At 30.1% G+C, this 22,526-nt stretch overlaps 1 protein-coding gene across 1 annotated transcript in view; it reads left to right on the top strand.

Moving 5' to 3' along the window:
* The window catches only part of FUR1_1 (Uracil phosphoribosyltransferase, synthesizes UMP from uracil), a 105,615-nt gene extending 83,125 nt beyond the window's left edge, over positions 1–22,490 (top strand). The window contains exons 9-11 of the mRNA XM_051215768.1: positions 1,057–1,285; positions 19,147–19,348; positions 20,919–22,490. Coding sequence (XP_051066304.1) covers positions 1,057–1,285; positions 19,147–19,348; positions 20,919–21,907 — 1,420 coding nt within the window. The 3' untranslated portion in view covers positions 21,908–22,490. The remainder of the gene's footprint in view (positions 1–1,056; positions 1,286–19,146; positions 19,349–20,918) is intronic.
* The last annotated feature ends 36 nt before the right edge of the window (positions 22,491–22,526 follow it).

The following is a 22,526-nucleotide window of genomic DNA, read 5'->3' as shown; positions in this document are numbered from 1 at the left end:
GAGTACATTTTGAGAGGGACCGCACTATGGCATTTGGGGGCATTTGTTCACAAGTTACGCGCGAATTATTTAAATACAACTGAAATTGTGATTTTCATAAGGAAAAAATTTTGTAATTACTTGGTAATATATTGTATTGGAACACTCAACATTGACTTCATTATCGTTCTAGTCCCAAAAATATCTGTACTTGAACCTCACGTCGAAGGCAAAAGGCTGTAATTCTAAAATACAACCTTACTTCCATGGTTATTTCTGCTGCTGAAAAAGAGAATAACTATAGATATATATTGTCTAGATATTCTAGAAGCGTCGAACAAATAATCTATTGTCCTTTTAGAACTCTGAGAAGCTTCTATTGATTATTAATTGAATTCTACATCGTGGCTTATTTTCCGTTTCTGGGACTGGTTAGAAGAAGTGGAGAGGCGGTCAGCGTATGACATAATGTCGTGGCATAAAAGAACTCTATACGGGACTGGCTTTTGTTGGACCTTCATGACTCCTTGGTTGGGGTCCTGGAGATAGTACAACACAGTGGCTTGAGGCGTTATCAAACATGGCTCAGAATAGAAACCAATGGCTATCGTACTGTAACTTTCTTTTACTTTCTTCATCAAAGTGGACGTAACCTCTTTAACTGGGAGAATTCTTTCTGGTTGTATTCTTCTTAACTGAACTGCTATCACCATCATTTCTTCTACTCTTATTTAGTTATTTTTAATCGTTTATTATTTTTTGTTATATTCACCTTCCGTTCTCCACCACTTAGGAATCGCATTTTCTTATTGTGTGGCGCATATGCATTTCGATAACCCTTTGTACTAATATATATGTATATAAGTGGTGTAAAATTTACTTTACTTCTACCGGTATTTTTTTTTCAGAAACTAGTTGGTTAATGCATCTGAAAATTTTTCATTGAATCTTAATGGTACAACTTTCCTAGTTCAGTTTTTTCATATACTACTGATATTCTTTTCAATCTACCTTTTGTAGTCATAAGTTGTATTAATTATACTTTTTTTTAAATTTTCAATTATCAATCATTATTAGTTATGGTTTAATGGATGCCGCCGCTATGGTTGATTTAGCTTTGAATTGGACTAATGTGCCACCACAACGTGTATGCGAAGCTCAAGCTCCAATGACCGGTGATCCAATTACTATTAGACAAATGTCTAAAGAAAATTTAGCTTTAACTACTGATGGTTGTGAATCAGCCGCAGCTCTTGCAGGTGATCTATCACATCGTGTTGTACATTTGGAACATGTACAAGCTAAAGTAAGTATTAATTGATTTTGTGGTATTTAGCTTCATCTTTTTAACTATTTAAAACAATTAGTCCCTTTGATAAATTTCGATAATGCAATGAGAAGACGTAGTTTATCAGAATTATGTGATATATTTGCGCAATACATTTCAAACAATCTGATCACACATATATTAGTTATAATCACTCATTTTATCCAACAATATACTTAATTGGGTTTTTGATATTGTGTAATAAAATAATCCTAGTTGAGTTATGTTTTACAGTGACGAAATATCTTTATCAGTTGATTGATGTTTAATCAAATTAACTACGATAACTGTATTACATTAGGTTATGAAAATTGCAAGTAATCTGTTTACTTTACTGCCTTCCTGATTACTGTAAATATTTATAAAATGTTTTTGAATTCAATGTTAGTTTACATCACGCATTTGACTTATTCGTAATGGGGTCATGGGTCTTAGCTACTGATGGGGAAGTTGTAAACTAGGATAAAGTAGCTTTATCAGTCCGGCACAGTTTTCAGTATATTGTAACTCAAGCTGACATTACACAATAAAAAACCAACTCTAAGTCAAGTTGTCTTCGTAAACTTCCCCTCGTGACTAAATATTTTCCAGCTACTAAATTAATTGATGAACACAACAAAATGGAGAGATTTGCTAATCACTTTACTGAAACTTCAGTGCACCGTTGTTTTTTCCCAACATATTATTCATGAAATCCTTTTGTTAAAACTACTGTCATCTAATAATCTTTTTTATTTTATACTTTTTAAAAGTTGTTAATAACTGTTATGACTTTTTACTGTCTCAGGTTCTTTAACTTGTTATAGGCAATTTTTTAAATTACTACTTTAGAAAATGTTGAGTTATATCCTTTTCGTATTTTGTAAATAGAGCATTTTTGTCTTTTGGCTAAGTAAAGGTCTAGTGAGGAAAGTGGACGTCTCGGTATTGACTCACCTAGTGCGAACTGTCCACAGCCAATTTTTCTCAATTATTTATCGGGTCAGTAATTTTTTCCCAAAGTCTTTTAGACGGGATAGGTAATAACCATTCGGATTGAAAAACCGGAGTTGTGTGTACGAAAGGAATATTTTCAAGCCCTTTTCCTACCTTGGCCAACCTCAATCAACAATACTATTAACTACTGAATGACCTAATATGACAAATGTACTTACAACCTATATTATTCAAATATAAGTAGCTTTATTACGTTTATTTACTTATCTTTGTATTACTTAAAGCAATTAGTCCCTTTTGATAAATGTCGGTAGTATAATAAGAAGACGAAGATTATTATTATTATTATTATTATTATTATTATTATTATTATTGGTTTAATATCACCAATAATCTCCCGAATACATGATTTATCTACTTAGCCCTCACCCCATTTTATTATTTATTACTAATTTCATATAAATTTCTACACAAAAATTTGACCCAATTTACAATTACACTGTTATTTCTCTCACCCTATCTGACCCATATTTATTCTGGCAGAGACTCTCATAATTTCATTTAACTGATTCAAGTTAACATACCATCTAAGTCATATCAACATTAACAATTTTATTTTATTTCACTATACTAACTTCACATGTTCTGACTCTAAACGATGCAGTTTGCCCTAAACATGACCGCTTTTTTGATGATTAATTTAGATACATAATTGTAGAACTTCGTGTTGTATGTTTGTTTGAATCGTCCCATTGATGTTTAGACTTGCAATCGATCAGTTTCTTATTGGTATATGTGTATACTGTGAAGATATATATATATATATATATATATATATATATATATAAGCTTTCACTTTACGATGATTCTATGTATGTCATTTCTTATGTTTTCCTTCTTTCATAACCGGATTTAAAGATTAATCTCAAAGCCTATGAAATAAATAAGTTTACTTGAAAAATAAAGATTTTCTTGGAACAACTAAACATTAGGAATCATATTTTGATTGATCTAATTGAACTATTTTATTTCAGATTGTTTGTCTATGTTTTTAATGGTATTGAACAATAATAACTCTCCGTACTATTGTCTAATCTTGCGGTTCTATTGACTGTTAGCAATTTTAATTTTATATTCTATGTTGATATGTACTTTTCAAGGAATTTATGTAATTGTAACTATTCAATATTGTTAAAATTATTTGGATAGCCTAAACTTGTCTATCATTATTTACTTATTGGAGATTAGTGTTAATTCGTACAAGTGGTTTTTTCTTATACACAAAATATCTAAACAAAACATGTTCAGAAATAATCAGTAAAAATTTTCAAAATTTATGAAAAGTTATAAAACTGTATAAGTTTGTCTGTTTAGTAACTTTAATTTGTTTTTAAGTAGTATTGCGTAAATACAAAAGTTTTGGGATGTACTAATGTTTAACACTATTTACTTGAATTATTCTTAAGTTATTCTTGTAAAAATAAAAACTTACTTCAACCTATATAACCTTTTTTTGCAATAAAATAGTAAATGAAAACACAGACTACTAGTTAACAGCTGTTTCATTTTATTTCCAAGTTTCTTTCGTCTAAATATTTAAGCGCTAGATAACTTGATGTAATGTTGTGTTATAATGCATATGTTGCAAAAGGATGAATCTGTGTAACATTAAAATTTACAAACTAATAGGAATCAGATTTTGAGTTAAACTAGTTTATAAACAGAAGGGGTTTGTGGAGATTTTAGAAATTTCACAGATTGAAATCATGAGTCAGTTGAAACTAGACCACCATGGAAAACCTGGAAGCACTGGACGACCGTTTCGTCTTAGTATCGGACTCCTCAGCAGTGCGCATCCACGACCCTGCTCACTAGTGACTGACTTCAAGAGATACTCCTAGAGTTCTAGTGGAAAGTCGTTACCAGTGGAGTTCAACCAGGTCTGTTGTGAGATATCAGCTCAGTGAAGACAATGGTATACGGTGGCGCAACTTCGTGAATTGTTTGAAGTTGGACATTAACACCATTGGATGCCGGCTCAGTAATCTAATGGTTAAGTGCTTGCTCGCAGGTCCTGGGTTCGAATCCTGTGGGATGCGGTGTCGTGGATGCTCACTGCTGAGGAGTCCCATACTAGAACGAAACGGCCGTCCAGTGCTTCCAGGTTTTCCATGGTGGTCTAGTTTCGACTGACTCATGATTTCAATTTGTGTAGTTTATAAACTATAAAAAAATGTTATATATGTAATTTTATTCTATACTAATATACATAAGATATTCTTATTTTTCAATGTCTTTTAGAATGACAAATTTTATCCAAAAGTTTATTCATAGAAGTGTACGTTCTTATCTAGACAAATACATAGAACTATTAATTATATATATTGTTAGTATTTATATGTAATCAGTAGAGTAATGCAAATTCTGAGCATTACCTCAATACAGTTTATTTTTTTTAAAGAAGCAAGATATAAAAAAAAAACGAAAATTCTATAAATTTTCGTAATTTGTTTTTGGTTTGTTTCATGTTTATCTCTTGAGTAACAATATTGATAAATATGTTTAAAGCCCGTCTCATTGATTTCTGTAATTTATGGATGACCTTTTGAGCGGAGCTAAAGTGACCTTAAGAATATCCATCTACTTGCTAGGGCTAAATGTGGGTTATAAAACAGTGTGAAAAATAAAGATTATGATTTACAGTTGATAGTTGGGGTTATAAATTAGATTTAGGTTTTTCATCACGTACTGATATCAGCTAAAATGTCAAAACACTGTCTAAACAAATGCATGAATAAATTTCACTCCAAAATCCAAGACCTGGTAACCCTAAATGTGATTGGCTCGTCTATATATTGTAGTCTCACCTCAAATTCTGTTTCATTTTTACATTTAGCTTCTTTAAAATCTCTGCAGATCCAACTTATTCATGGAATTTCTATTTATCAAATTGATTGATTTCTGTGGAGTTTTATTCATCATTATCAATATCATCTTGATAGGAAAGTAAAATATTGAGCCTTGGTAGCCTTGGTAGAGAAAAAAGCCTGTCTACATCACCTTACCATTCAGAGGTGATTCAAATAGCCTTTTACTGAAACAACGACTTAAATCAGTCATCAATAAAACCTATTGCGCAGCAAAGGTCATCATCAAAGAAAGAACAAGTTGCATGCTTCATTCAAAACCTAAAGTACATGGAAACGATTGCGTCACATCCCACTGTGTTTACCAATTTAAATGTGTGTGTGGTCACACATACATAGGGAGGAGTAATCGTGATCTCAACATTAGGGTGAGTGAACATGTACCCAAATGGCTTCAGAAACAAATACAATCAAGTGAACCGATAAGAGCAGAGGATAAACATCCATCATCCTCTATTGCTAAACATATAATTGAAACAGGTCACAAGATTGATCTAAATTCAGCTTTTGTAGTGCTGTATAAAAGTGTAAAAGGGCGTATACTAAGGTTCATTGAAGCCTTAGCCATACGAAAATTCAAACCCCCTTTATGTGTTCAAAAACAGTTTGTTCTTACCTTAAACCTACCCTGGTAATATTGACTTATTATCCAGAGTGATTAGGTTTCAAATTGTGTTCACATTATTATTATTATTATTACTCTTATCATTATCCTTATCTCCTCTTACCCCGTTTCCTGTCTAGTTGACCTTTTATTTTTATATATAAATGCTCTTAACAAGTATATGTGTGACCAGATTGTTCGAAATGTATTGCGCTAATATATCACATAGTTCTGATAATCTTCGTCTTCTGATTGCATTATCGAAAAATATTGAGCATTTAATTTATTTCAGTACAATACAACTGTATGGTGAAATCTAATCATATTGAAGTTGCATGTCGAAATTAGACTATAAATGATAACATATGATGCATATTAGTTTCTAATCTACTGTAATCCTTGTGTATTTTAATTTTTTCAAGTAATCTCAAATAATCTGGTAACAATCATTACTATGTTCCATTCTGATGTTGGTATACCTACCAAGATAGGTTTATAACATAGATTAATTTTAATTCATACATTTGTAGTCTATGAATATAAAATATTCATGAATCGTCATTTTGAATCTATTTCTTGTCCCTTTTTTTAAACTTTGAATTATAAATTCATTCAATCTGGTGGAGATGAATAATGATGAATATGCTAATGATAAGTGAGTGAATGAGTGGTTAAGTATTTATTGGGTAGACTTATTTTTGTCGAAAAAACATCAAACTTTTTACAACTTAGTAAATAGAATTACACTTAGAATGATTTAATTAAGATTTTTCTAATGAATATAGTTGAATTTGTTTTTGTTTTTTCTATATTTATTTACTAACCTTGTTTCATGTGAAGCATGTTAAATTAAATGTTTGTTTAAAATACACAGTAACTGGCACAGTCAAAAGTATATATTGGTCTTAAGAAAAATCACGTTTTTTTTTGTGATTTCATGCTAAAATGGAAAAAGTTTGAATTTGTTGGATAATTTTCAAATCATAAAGATTTCTATGGGCTGGGATTGATAACCTCATGCTTTATCCGGGCTTGGGACTGGCAATAATCCTAGAAGGGCTACATGTGGAGTTATGGAGACTATAGGGTCTTTGATGTTTATTTCATACTTGTACTTCGAGATTTTTATTTGTCACTGATCTTAAACTGCTTCCCCTCACTGATTTAATATATGAAATTATAGGCAAGATAGAAGAAATCTTACTATAGATCTACAATTTCAACATTTAACGGTTGATATTTTCTAAATATTTTCAATCCACATTGTTAAATGATATTATAAAAACAAATTCATACTGATTGCCAGTTTCATACCTGTTTATAAGGAATTTATAAGCTCATCTTAAGTCATAAACAGTAGTATGTATGAACTTGCATTCTGAATTATTTTTAATAATCAACATATGTTTAATTTAATTGTTCAAATCATGAGTCAATTAGAGCTAGACCACCATGGAAAACCTCGAAGCACTGGACAGCCATTTCGTCCTAACGTGGAACTCCTCAGCGGTGCGCATTCACGATCTCGGCATCCAACAATCTTAATGTCTAGCTCCAACCAATCTGGCTCCGTGGTCTAGAGGTTAAGCGTTCTCGTGAAAGACCGATAGGCCTTGGGTTCGAATCTCACGAGCGGGATCGTGGATGCGCATTGTTGGATAGTCACATACTAGGACGAAATGGCCGTCCAGTGCTTCCAGGTTTTCCATGGTGGCCCAGGTTTAATTGACTCATGATTTAAACTATTAAATTATGGAAAATCTCCACAAAACCCCTTCCGATATGTTTAATTATTGACAATAGTAATTAAGATAAATCTAACATAACACGCAATTATTCTATAATTACCTTATATATAAATCATCTTTGTTGTTTATAATAACTGAATAGAATGATTAATTACCATTATGTTAAATGTTTAATTAGTAATATATAATTACTAGTCAGAATAAACAATAAGTAAAGATTTGAAAAAAAAAACGAGAATAATTATTATTGTCTTTCAGTAGAAGTATTAGTATTAGTAGTATTCTTGATTGATAACAAAATATGATATGGTAAAAATATAAACTGATGTTATTTTTATCACAGAAATCTAATCTATTGATATGCTTTTAATGATTGATGTTTTCTACTAAACTTCCTAGTATATGATTATGGTAGGTTTCGTATGTAAGATCAAAATAGAAATGCATGTATAGCAAAAGGACATGTTAATACTTATGTATGATTAGATTTAGAATCCCTACTTTATGTAATGACATACAATTGTTGTTAAGCTGTAATATTAATCTGATGGTATTCAAACTTATAGTAGGGAGTGAATGTATAATTAACCCATACATAACTTGACAGAAAAGATCATCATTATCGTTAAATTAATTCAATTTATTCTCTGTATGTTTTATTTCGTATAAGTACAACTCTTTATATTTATTTTTTTCTATTGAATTAATCAAATGTCACGTATATTCGTGTTTTAATCTAAAATGACTTTGTTGTTTTCGTCTTAGATACACTTTAAAATAAAAGATTAGTTCTTTATCAATGTGCTGTGAAACACCAAGACATTGATGACATTGTGTGATGAGCATACTATGTTACAAAGTGACTTAGGTTGAGAATGAAATCTGTTCGATTCCACCTCAGCGGGAATCCCTAAAGTTGTAGGTTCGGTCTTATGTGAAGTTATGTGTATATACTGTTAGAAAGTCTCGAATTAAAATGTATCAGCTGTGTTATTGTTCACTAACATTCAATAGTTCGCTAACTGGTGTTAGTTCATGACGTAAACTATCTTTAAACTAGACATTATTATAAATATTGAAAACTACGACTGAATATTATATTGAGTAACATTAATGGTTGGGCATTGTTTGTATCGATCTAAAGATATCCAAATAATTTTTGAAATACTAAATAACCATTCGTTTCATTCGTGATTACGTTTAGCAAAAATGTACCTTAAGAAATTCGGTTTAGATAGTTATTTAAATCACTTGAATGTGATTTCGACAAACTGGTGCATATATACTTATATATCTTAGGCTTTAGTTACTGAAGGCTTTTTCTCCTATAGAAATACTTTAAAATTTGTTACTTGCATAATATGTACTAACTTTTGTTCTTTAAAAAAATGAATTAAAGTGATCTTATTGTCTATTCAGTTTCATCACTCATATTCATGTTAACATTATCCTCTAAACACAGGTGAATCAAATTGTATTATTTGATAAGGCGTACTTAATCGCGATAGCAGTTAGTATATGTATACATCTATCCATGATTATGTATGCTTGGGTGTTATATCCGAGCGAAGATTAAATCACGAGTAACTTCTGAGACATATTGATTGACTAATATTATCTATACATTCTTATGGTATAACCATTCAATAATTAGATTATGTACATTTGTATTCCTCTTATTATAAGCTTTATTTTGACCTATAATTTATTATTATACGATTTACTGTTCTTAAGCTATGTTCAGTTTATTGACCATTGCCTCCCACGTTCACAGCCACTTTTTGGCTTTATTGTGTACAAATGTTATTTCCTATTTTATGGTACGTTGCGATCTATTTGATTGATATATAAACCCGCTTTGTCTGAAATAAATGATTCGATTCGATTCGCATAGTGGTAGCTGGTATTGGTGTTCTGGACTCAAGTGGACAGGCTAGGCGGATATAGGACCAATAAGGACGCTAGGCTGCCCATACCGGTCGAAAGTCATTGGTTTGGCACAGTGCTAAGATTGTATAAGTCGTATTTTGATTGGTGGATAAATCATGAAATAAAAAGCCGGACATATAGTCATAACATTGGGTTTCTGAATGTATTTTTATGTTCACATTCGATAATTTATCAAAACTATGATCGAAGAATAAATAAATGTAAAAATTTGAAGTGTACATTTTCATTACATCAACTGATAAATTTTTCTATCTGAATTCCCTATTTTCCATATCTTTATTTATGCTTCTATGAAAATCATTCAGTATTTAAGATATATCTCTATTCTCATGAAAAATTTCTTTTTTTTCTTTAGTGTCTAATTTAATTCAATAGTATTGTTGAATAAATTAAAATTTATCGAAGTATACATATTTCTTTATACACTAGTTGAATAAGAATCTCTTAACTATAAGTATGAAATTACTTAAGTGGTTTGAATAATTTTGTCTGGTTAGCGTTTTTTTTTTTTAGCGAGTTAGTGTTCTACGGGATGGGGTCGCTAACCCCATTCCCAACCCTCCCCTTTTATCCGGGCTTGGGACCGACAGTAGCCCCAGAGGGGCTCCAGGCGGAGCTATCATTATTATTAATGCGCGAAAGTATGATGACTTAACTTCGTAGATAAAAATTTAATACTTACATTGTTCATTCATTTGTTTGACTATCAAATAGTATTCAAGTTTCCAGTCTTCTCATTTGACTTACTGAATTTAATAAACCACAAGCCAGAAGATAATTGCTTTTGGTTTGTGAAGTTGCAACACATATTCATGAAATGGCAACAATCGATAAACGCTAAAGTATACAGAATAACATCATCATTTTTGTTTCAATTTTTCTTCAGTAATTTATACGTTATACCGTTTTGTATATCACAGTAATCATATTGTGAAAGAACATTCAAGTGGAGAAAACCGATTGTATTTTTAATACAAAATTACAAAATATCTTGTTAAAATATGATAACCATACACTGAATACTTCATTAGTAAATTTCCATCATTTGTCCTTCACATTATGTATGTGTCTTCCAGTTCACAATTCCCTTCTATTTTCACTTCTATTCTCTTCCACTCGATCATCTTTGCCTTCTGCTGCCAGGTTTCCCACTTCCGACCATACTGTCATCAAGTCGTCCAGATATTTCTGAACTGTTGTGTACAATTTCATGACATAATTTGTATTCTGTCTACCTTCTTTTTTCTCTTCCATCACTTTGGATGTATCAGGTTTTTCTTTCGAGAATTAACTGTTCCAACTGATATTTCGTTGAATATCTTGCGTCTAGGAGATAACTTTCCCATGGGTTGGTAGTCATGACTTATAATTCATGAATGCACAGCTGTATCTCCGATAAAGAAAAGTCACATCGTTTTCGTTTATTACCTGTAACTATCAGTCAAACTATATCATCATTTAACATTATTATGCTAGCTTCGTTTATGAAAATATGCTTAGGTATCTGAATTAATACATAAGGAATTGCAACCTATTTCATAAATACTGAATTCCCCTATGATCATTCTATGATTGTCATATGATGGAAAGAAAAGTCAATTTTCGATTGATTTACTCATTATGAGTTTTGTTCAAGATTACTTCCGTTTTGATTCGATGTAATGATTACTCAATGTGGTATTTGTTTTTCATTTCTCGTATAATATTTTATTCTGTATAATATGCGATATTCTTGTATTCCAGTGGCATGAACTATGCTTAGTATGTGATTTGTTATAACCCTAAGTATTTTTCATATATGTGCTGTCATCCTAATTATTAATCAAAATGAGTGTACAGTCAATAAATGAGTGTATTTTCTACTAGAGTTATCGTCGTCGTCGTCTTTTGGGGTTAATAAATCATCCCTTATACTAGTCTTTGTGTTCTAACTTTCGCGTCGTGGGAATTGCAGAGGTCTCTCGTTCCGAGTATAAGTGATAAGCGTTTCCGACATAACAATCAGCGACGACCAGATACAAAAAGTAGCATTAAAAGAGCCAAGACAATAAGCATTCAAATGACAAGTTATAACAGATTCTCTTTTTATTTACAAGCTTATAAATAATGCTGCAAAACATACACAAAATAAACCACTGACTTGACACGTTACAATGACAGTCTTATTTTAAATGCCCAATAAACACTAGATGTATACTTTTATAACGATAACTACTCAGTGTTTTACCCCTTTACTTACTAAGTATTGAATCATAAGTTCAAATTTTATCTTTTCTGTCTGAGCAGCTGAGTAATCTCTCGAGTTCAAATACAGTAAATTTGCATCAAATCTAGGTGCCCAAACGTATATTTTTGTTACTGAATTACACTAACTCATATTAGTTCATTTAATTTATTCCCCTAACATCTGCATAATTATTTTTTAAGCTTCATAAATGAATAAAGGAAAAAATAATTTTTATCATTCGATAATCTAGTTGTTACAATTGAACAACACTGTATTGACTGTGTCGACTATGACATTACCAAAACTAATTTGACTCGATGTCAGAAAGAAAGCAAAGACTATATATATATATATATATATATATATATATATATATATATATATATATATATATATATATATATATATATATATTAAACATCGGAAAATATATCATAACTGTATTTGAATACACTTATTTTCGCAGTTTTTATTTTCTTTGATTATTAGTTAAATTTTGAATAAATTAAATTGAGTAACACACTTGCCATTGATTAATAACTAGTTTACTGTATGAGTATCATTTGCAATGTATCATAAGGTTGAAATAGTACAAATAACATATAAAACTGATTTAGTGAATAATGTGTTTGCTCCTATTTATAAAATACTGATGAGCCTTAGACTAGAATCAAAAAAGGTACACAATGTCCTTTAATATTCTGTGGTCTCAACCATACTGATAATTGTTGTTGACTTCAATATGAAATAGGATTTTGTCAACAATCTAAAGCGGGTGAACTAGTGTAAGAATACCTAGCAGTCTTCCAAAATAAATTGTTGTTAAACGACGACAGATATAGAGGTTGAGGATGATTGCATTGTACAATTATTTCATGATACACTAGATTCTATTACCGCAAATTTTATGATCTATTAGTTCACTTATTTCGCTCAGTATTTTCCTATTTCGTTTTCATTCCTGTCTTTTGTTCTTAAATCGGACTGTTTTACGATAGTTTCAGATAATTAAATACCTCTAAACTATATTCAATAGTATTCTGCTTATTCTACTTACATCACTTATTATTGCAAACTACAATTAAAACTGATATACTTCAGAGATATGGCTTCTTTTTCACGAACACCAAGTCAATATACGACTTCTTATCATGTATATTCTAGAACAAAATAGTTAAGTGTGTGAAATTATGGTTTGTTAACCATGCATTTATTAAAGAAAATACATATTTACATTTTGTTTTAAAAAATGACCTAAACAATTTCAATATTTCGTTTTTCTTTTTAATTCTCCATTTCCTTTAATGAGTTCACATTTTTCTTTGTTGCTTGATTTAATTTCTATTTTGTTTTTATTCTGTGTATAACAGATTGAAAATTGTACTACACATCTGTGCTTAGTTGATTATTTAAATAAATTATGAATAAAAGGGAAATGATAGTGATATGCTGAAATAAGAGTTTAATAAAAACCACATATTCGAAGATATATACCATATATATATATATATATATATATATATATATATATATATATATAGGGTATAACTATTTTTAAAATTATATTATGTTATACATTGTTTTTACAGGTGTAATTACTTAACCATATTTGCACTTTTATCATCATAAAAGAAATAGTACATTTGAAACAACTGTCAATTTTATATTTAGTGTATATTATTAAACATCCAATATCTATGTCATGATGTTATGGCGCTTGCTTGAATATCTGGTTTACCTGTTCCTGCCATCTAGATATTTCAACAAGTTATCTGTTTTTGTTTGTTTTAACATATCATTATGTCTATTCATCGCATAATTTATTTAGGAGTGCTTATGAAAAGTTCACTACCCTACAAGTAACAAAAAATTACAATTAGAAACATCATGGTGGCTGTTAATATATGCATTGAAAAAAATGAACATTATTTAATTGTCGATTGCTGGACTCTTAACATCTAACTGACGATCTTTCAGTATTTATTGTCAGGATAGATCGGGAAATAAGAAAAGGAAATACTATGCCAAGAATTCTATATTGTACCAAAAATTAAATATTGAATAAAGCCATTAATAATGATGATATTATATTTATATGAGATCGAAGTATAAATGGGATTATAATTGACATAATTAGGTAATGAAAAGAGATATTAACTGTTGTGTTCGACTATTTTTTTTCTTTCTAGGTAACGTACATTGTCACTGTTCATAATAGATAACATTTTTCTATTCCATTTTAATTCAGATATAGTATATGATATTGAGTATTTCAAGTATACTTTCATGAATGCAAATAAATGAAAGTATAGTCAGATATCTTTTTATTAAATTAGGTGCTAAAGTACTTCGTGTAAAACTTTGAGTTGACTGGTTGGAGCATCTACTAAAGATTAGGTGTAATTTCATACGAGTATAATATTTTAAAAAATCTTTACAACCTACCTTTTATAAAGTTAAGTATCTTATGCATTGACTAGTATCAAAGGGGATTGGTATTATTCATATATACTGATTGTCGCTTATGTAAAAAAAAAAAAAACTTTCACTTTGTTCAGCATAATTTTAAAATAGTTTTTCATTGTAAACTGAAATCATTTAGAGAATTATTGAAAATCACACAACATTTAAAATTTATTCCATCCTATTTTATTGTCATTCAGCAGATTTTTCATGAAGAGATTTATATTTCAACAAATTATAGGAATCTTATAGTTTTCATTATTTTCTATTATTGATAAGCATCTATTTAGAATCACAGTTAATTTGAATCTATCATGGAAGTTACATTTAACATTAATTGTTTCTATCTAAACTAATTAGTTAACATTAATGATCATAACCAGGTGTTAATTGACTTAGTCATTGTTTTGGAATCTTTCATTGTCTTGTATTTTCTTTCTTTGTACATCATAACAACTTATTTATCAACTACATTTCTATAAATTTGGCTACGATTATAGAATAGTAGAGAGAGAGTATGCTTTAATCCTTTTTTTCTAAAGACGTATTCGCAAATAGAAAACATGATTGTTTGTTATGTTCATATGGTTGACATTAAAATAGTTGTATTACTAATAATCTTTTTTTTTCAAAATTAATCATTTATTCAATCATTGGACAAGTTCATTAGTTTTTCTTTTTTTTGTATTTCCATCAAATGTAGAATCATAATGGAAAGTAGTTAATTAATACTTACCGATATTTAAGAAAGTAATTTTTTAAAAGTGTATTTACAATGCGTTTCAAAATGACTATTTACATTTTTAAGGTAAATGGAGCCATTCATTAGTTGATATGAATATTTTCACTCTTTATTTCTTGTTTCATCCATCATTTTTATGTTCACCATTGTAATATTATTCGTTGTATTGTGTTGTGTTTTAACAAACCTCTTTTCTTACCGTCGCCAATTCTCATAACCACGTACTAATTGTATTTATTTCTTCTTAAAGTGAAATTTTTTATAAACAATATTTCAATTTATTTTTGCTAATTGTAACCACTACCTTATTTCACTACATCTTATCATTGTGTTTTAGTAGTAAGTGGTATCCATCCTGAATTCTGCCACCAAATGCCAACCAAAAAAACTGAATGCATTTTGTTTATTCATGTTCACTGAACACTTCATTCGTTTCATATCTGTATCCACTCTGTTTCATGTGAGAAAAGGAGAGGACGCAATAATGAAACCTCACTATCTTGTTTAAAATTTCTGTTTTCCATTTCTGTCCACGTCAAATGATAATTTATCATTCGCAATTCCTTTTACTCGGGTTTATTTTTTTTTCTAACTTTATAATATATATATATATATATATATATATATATATATATAAAGTTATCTATCCAGGATTTCCGCTGTTAGACTAGTCGTTAGTAAACGAAAGATTCTACGTCTGTTATTCTGATATTTTGTTTTATCCTATTTTTATTTCTCCATTTCGTTCATTTTTATCATCTTATCTGGCATAAATTTTCCTTTCACTAGACGGGAAATATTGTGATGTAATGGCCTCTTCTTTTGTGTTAAGTTCATGTGAAATCTTATAAATCAGAATATTCACTTTTTACCACTCTAATGTAGAATACTTTCGAAAGCCATGATCTTGCTATTTATTCACTTGGGTGTACACTCTACTTATAAGTAATATAAATCAGTAAACAAAATTATCGTTTGAGGTCTATGCGTAGTCCATTCCCGAACGAAATATTATAACTGGTTCCCACTAAGCTTGATAGGATGGGAAATGAAGAAGAGTTCCATGATTGCGAACGTGTATCCCACAATGCTATATCGAACCCATCAAATTTAGTAATAACCCTAGGTGTGACAACAGCCATCTTTTATCAAATTTCTTTCCAGTAATTTCCTATCCTTTTAACTTCCAATCACATAACACTAAACAAGTTTCATAATGGTATCGGTTCACTTGAACCGGATTTCACTGCTAGGCACCATCTGTCTCTGCTTAAAAATGCTTGTGACTTAGTGGCAATATCGGGGCAATCCGCACAGGAAGCATATATGCCAAAAGACGCTGACCAACTTTAGTCATAAACATCAGGGGGAAGATTCAAACAACCAATACATATAAACTTATAATAATAGTTTTGTCGTAAACTGATTGATGTAATTCAGTGGAAGCACTAATGACTTCACATAGCACTGAAGATATTGTCCAGATCAATAATGAATAGTTCAAAATTAAAGTATTCAGATTAGGGAATAAATCTTCACCATCACCACCAAAATTGAAGTAATGAATTCAATGTTTATTGATAATCTTTAAGTATATTATTTGGCAACAGTAAAAATAGTAATTATAGAAGGTTTTTTTTAATTTCCTTGGTTAATTGGATTATCATACATAAAACGATGTATTCTTCGTGGTTGTATCTGATCAAAACACTAGTAAAGAGGAACTCCTAGACCAATTCAACAATGTTCCACAGCGATCACTTTCACTGGTGAAAGCGAGCATGATAAGAAGCTGAACTTCCTTGACGTCACACTAAGCAGACGAAGTGACGGCACATTAAGTAGAAGCGTGTATAGAAGAAACCCCTCTTCATGCCAATATACTCACTTCTGCAGTTTCACACCCATCCGTTACAAGAGAAATTTGGTCAGATGTCTCACTAGCAGGGCAAAAAAGATCTGTACAGTAGACACTCTAAGTCAGGAGCTTGAATTTATCAACAACTCACTGACCGAGATCGGCTACCCCAGAGCGTTCATTAAGAAGTACATGCATGATATAATAAAGAAGTCGGAGATTTCGACTGTTCGTAAGAAACCTTTATACATGAAAGTGCAATTCAACGGGGATGTGGCTAGTGACACTCTGAAATATAGGTTAATCAAAGTAATCACCAGGACATTCTACGCAGCCAATCTTGCGTTGACCCTCTCTTGTCGACTAGCGATGTCTACTCAAACGAAGGATAAGTTACCTGAGTCGGCCTCTTCTATGTGCATTTACAAATTCAGCTGCTCCTATGGAGATAGCTATATAGGGCGTACTACCAGGCAACTTAACCAACGAATGAGTGAACATCTACCAACTTGGTACATAAAGGGCCAGAGAAAATCTATTCGCAGTTCTATATTGGCACATCTTATTGATAGCGGTCATGCAGTAGATAAATCGAAATCATTTCGCGTTATCTATCGTATACTTCCATCATTTCCCGACGGAGTCCGTTCCCGTCTCCTATATATAGCTGAAGCCATTGGAATTCGTACATATAACCCCAATTTATGTGTACAGAAGAAATACGTGACCCCCTATCCCTTCCATGGCCAGTTATAACTTAACTAACAATTTTTTTATAATTTTATTATTATCATTATTTATTTTATTCTATTTGTGTTATCGTTAACCTTATTTCCACATCCATTATTTGTTTGTAATTTTCCGCCTCTTTGTATTCTTCACTATCTAATTATTTACACACATCTTATTACGTAATGATTTTAATGTTTTGTGATTACTATTCCTAGTCTATTTACCCATGTTTGTTTGACCTTCTATTTCCAACGATTAACTATTGATAAGAGTTTTGTTATTGTATTTTATTATTCTCACTATTATCAGTTCACCTGTCTTCCTACTATCAACTTGTACTTTTACCTATTATGTGTAGTGACTTATTCTATTTCATTGTGATTATTGACCCATATTGCCTTGATTGGTTTGAAATTTTCGTATAAATATTCATGTATATTAGAGTAAAGCTTGATGACGATCTAATTGAAAACAATTGTTCGCTTATATGTGTTGTTCTCATTTTACTACTGTTCTGTATTTTTTCTATTTAACATCATAATCAGTCCTTAATACAAATAAATAAAATGGTTAAACAACATTCTTTAAATGAATAAAAACTACATTTTCAAAAATCAGTCATAGGTCAAAAGAAAAAAAGAATGTTGACAAGAATGCGAAAATTATATTCCTATGTGAAGAGTTCAAGAATCATGTGTTATAATCCTCTAAGCGTGATAAAAATAAAAAAAAACTTGCATTTTCATATTATTATTATTATTATTATTATTATTATTATTATTATTATTATAACCTATATATTGTTGATGTCTGTACTATTTCTGTCAAAGTGATGCACGGTCTAAAGTAAAAAATGTCAAGAATAAATTGGTTATGTTATATTTTAGACTGAAGTCAAATTTGCCAAAAATATTTGGATGAAACCAAATAGATAAGTTACCGTTACCTTACATTTTTTCCGTAATATGTTCCATATATATACTATTCTGTAACATTATGTTACCTATGTTTCTTTATTCTGGTAATCAATTTTTTCGCTTGTCATTATCACTCAATATTAAAACACTACATGTAGTACTTATTTCCGTCTCTTGGAAAAAATTGATGTCTAATACATTTTTAATGCGAAAAAATCTCAATGACAACTGTGGTTGGAAGAAGTGACTTACTGAAATAATCTATTTTTTTATAACCTACAAAAAGCTATCTGTTATGTTATGAATTGACAATTTACTTACTTATCCGTATATCCAATATAATTTGATGTTTCTTACTAAAACTATTGTAAAGTCATCTCTACAAGTTCGTTCATCGTAGTAAAAAGTAATTGTGAAAGAAATTTTTTTTCAGGATTTATATGGATTATTCACCACTTGTTCTTATAAAATTATACATTGTCCATAAAATTAATACAGTAGTTGATGATATAAAGTGAAAAGAATAAAATGAGTTCACTTGATTTAACCATAAGAAGTAATTTTATGAAGATATTTGTTTGTTACTTTTTGCTTATTTATTTCAATAACTGATTATATCATTTTATATCGTATTATTATTTAATCATAAAATATCTGAAAAGTTAAATGGTGAAGTATGTATAGATATACATTGCCATATTTAATGTCAAAGCGTTTATAATTTTACATTTTACAGGTAACTCTAAGTAGTGTACAACGAGGTGAAATTGAATTGTGGTTAACGTCTCCAGCTGGAACTATTTCACAACTTTTAAGCAAAAGGCCAAAAGATATTGATGTCGCTGGATTTCATGCATGGCCATTTATGTCTGTACACTATTGGGGTGAATTAGCCAATGGTACTTGGAAATTAACAGTTAAATCGGGAAATGCTGTCGGTAAGCTTTATGTTATTTTTTTTAAAAAAAGAGCGTTATCTTCATACTTTAGAATGCATTTAGTTTGGCTAACAAACTTGGCTAAAGCCTATGTAAATGTATCAGTATGATATGCCAAAATTTACACGAAATTTTTAACTATTGCGCAGTTCACTATCTCTGTCGTAGACATTACTTCTGAGTTATGCACATAACAACTGACCTTATTCTAAAGCGTATACAACGACAGAATTAAATGTACTGGATCGGTTGCAAAACTATACCTTTTAAGGAATTGTCTCAACCCTGTCAACGCATATGCAGCATATCTCATTATGGACATGAACAGTATAAGACAGAAACCTCGATAAACAATGGTTTTCTCTGATTTTAGGATGAATCCTAAGCAACACGAAGCCTAAATGTAAAATATTTCTTGTCTATTATTTTGAAGCGTCTAATATTGGCATACACGATAAACAATAATGCCATATGATATTTCTAAATTATCCTGTCCCACTTTGTAATCTGAGCGTTTCTATTGGAATTCGAAACTATAAAATTACCTAAATATCGCTTGAAAGTACAATTTTCTCTTAATTTTGTTTCTGTTGCTTTTGAACTTTATAACTTCTTAACATTCATCTCTTGATTCTTACGTAACTACTATCCTATTGACCATCCATTAAAAATTTCTCTTCCTTCTCTTTTCATATATTACGCAACGTAGCAACTTCTTGATTACTTTGAATATTAATAATCCTCTTTCTTCCAATTACTCTATGTTAATTTAAATGTCATTATGTAATTATTACGTAACGTATCCACTCGATGAGTATTATATCATTATTGTAAATCATATATATATATATATATTAGTGTAGAGCCATGATGAAGAACTAATTGAAAATAAATTTCTTCGCTCAATTCGTTCTTTCTTTATTTACCAAATATTCTGAAAACAGATTATTCTGGAATCCGTTTTTTGAAAATGATTCCTCAGGATTCTGACTCCTTTAAAAATCATTGCAAACATTTCCTGAGTTAAAGCAAACATTTTCATCATAACCTAATGTCGTTTTATCAGATAGGATATAAGATGTCATCAGCATGTAATTGTTTAACTGATATGAAATCAAAATTGAGTTGCCATTGTATTTTGATCGTTTAGCCAACGATTGGACAACACTTAGCCGATAATGTAAATATCAATAATTTTATTTCGACTGTTACCTAGTTCGTTGTTTAAACATCAATTATTCTTTCAGTTATCACAAAAGTATACCAACTAATACAATTCTATATAATTTAACTACTACCTAATTATTTGAATCATAACGTTTCACTTGGCAATCTTGTCTAAGCTTTTCCATGATGATATTCCCTTGAAAAAGATTAGACCAGATTACCAAGTGAAACGTTGAAGGTAATTAAAATTCGATCGCTGAGATCTTTACAAATATTATTTTTCTCCTTTATGTTTTACATTAATTCGATGCCCAACTACTGTGAAACTATTCGTTCAAAGTTAGACAAAGTTTTTTATAATTATCTGAAAGTTATTTGTTATATTTTATTTCTTTTTGCTCAGTTTTGATTCATGATTGGAGCTTAATTTTATATGGAACAAATACTCCACCACCATCTGTACCAAGTTCTTCGCATAGACGAGGTGTCAGACAACTTCCCAGGAATCAAGAGTCGAATCCTTCTGCAAAATCTCAAAAAACATGGATTGATCCACAGAAAGACAAATTTCATTCATCTAAAACTTCACAACAGCCTCAACAAAAATCCATTGAAACATCAAAGCACTATTCCTTAGATTCTGTTTTAAATCCTATTAATCAAGAAAATGGTGATCATAGTTCTATTGGTTCATCGGAAAATCAAAACTCTTATCCTTATCCACCATTTTACTATTTAAACAATCAAAACTCTTATCGATATTGGCCTACTTGGAATAGTGAATACCAGAGTTTGTCACCTGTTCAAGCCCCACCTCCACCTCCACCGCCACCTATACCAACGATCTCTGTTCTGTCATTACCACCGCCTTCAGCACCACTATCTTCCTCCTCTTCATCATCCTCCTCTTCTGCCGCTTCACATTCTTTATCCTCTTCATCATCATCATCATCATCATCATCATCATCATCATCATCATCATCATCATCATCTCATGAATTCTACCCTAATTATTTTCCACAATCTTCTATTCCATTCTCTTCTACCGGTCATTCTTCATCAAATCATGGTTTAGACGAATCAAATCCTTCAATTGAATTTGATCTACCATCATTAGTTGTACAGTCGAATGATTTCACACATATTGAAACATCTAATACACTCGATCGAAATGGTTATTCCGAACACGAACTTAGTTTATCTCAAAATCATGGACAATTATTAGTTAATCATGATGAGTCAATACAACGTAGCAATCATAAAATTGAGAATAATGACAATTATATTAATATTAATAATAAAAACACATTGAATAATTCTGTTTATTCTATTAATGTAAATTTCCTTTATTTATTATCCTCTCTCGTTTTATTTATTTTATTTGTCTACTAAATAGAAATTACTGTTATATATATATATATATATATATATATATATATATATATATGCAGCATTTCTCTTTAAAAACGGAAATAATGATTCAATTTTCATCTGTTTTGCCAAGTCGTTTCATTGTTGTCGCTGTTGTTGTTGTTGCCATCGTCGTTTTTCTCCTTATTCATCTATCTTCAGTTTATAGATTGTTCTGTATTTGAAAGTGCCAATTGTGAACATTCAATTTTAAACTATTAATATTAAATATTGTTTTAGGGATTTTATTTTATTTTTATTTTTGAAATATGAAGCTATTAAAAATTGAATTCATTCTGTCAGTAAAATCATTTTTTTTCTTTCTTTAATTAATCTTAATTAGGAACTGTTTAATGAAAAATTTATCTTCTTCTTAAAACATACTTGTTAGATTTTGCTTCAAATTTGTAATGATGATTATGAAGATGATGAACAAATGTGTTTATATGTGTTCTAGCATGTAATGAGTAGTACAATTTGATTTTCTACTAGCGAATACATTTTAACTTTGAAAAGTGTGAAATGATTTTGTTTCTTTGTTTGCATTCCCTTTAGTGTTATATATATATATATATATATATATATATATATATATATATAT

Source organism: Schistosoma haematobium, chromosome 4 (genome assembly GCF_000699445.3).
Source record: "Schistosoma haematobium chromosome 4, whole genome shotgun sequence".
Lineage (NCBI taxonomy): Eukaryota > Metazoa > Platyhelminthes > Trematoda > Strigeidida > Schistosomatidae > Schistosoma > Schistosoma haematobium.
The sequence above is the reverse complement of the archived record's forward strand: the minus strand, read 5'-3'. Positions and strand labels throughout refer to the sequence as shown.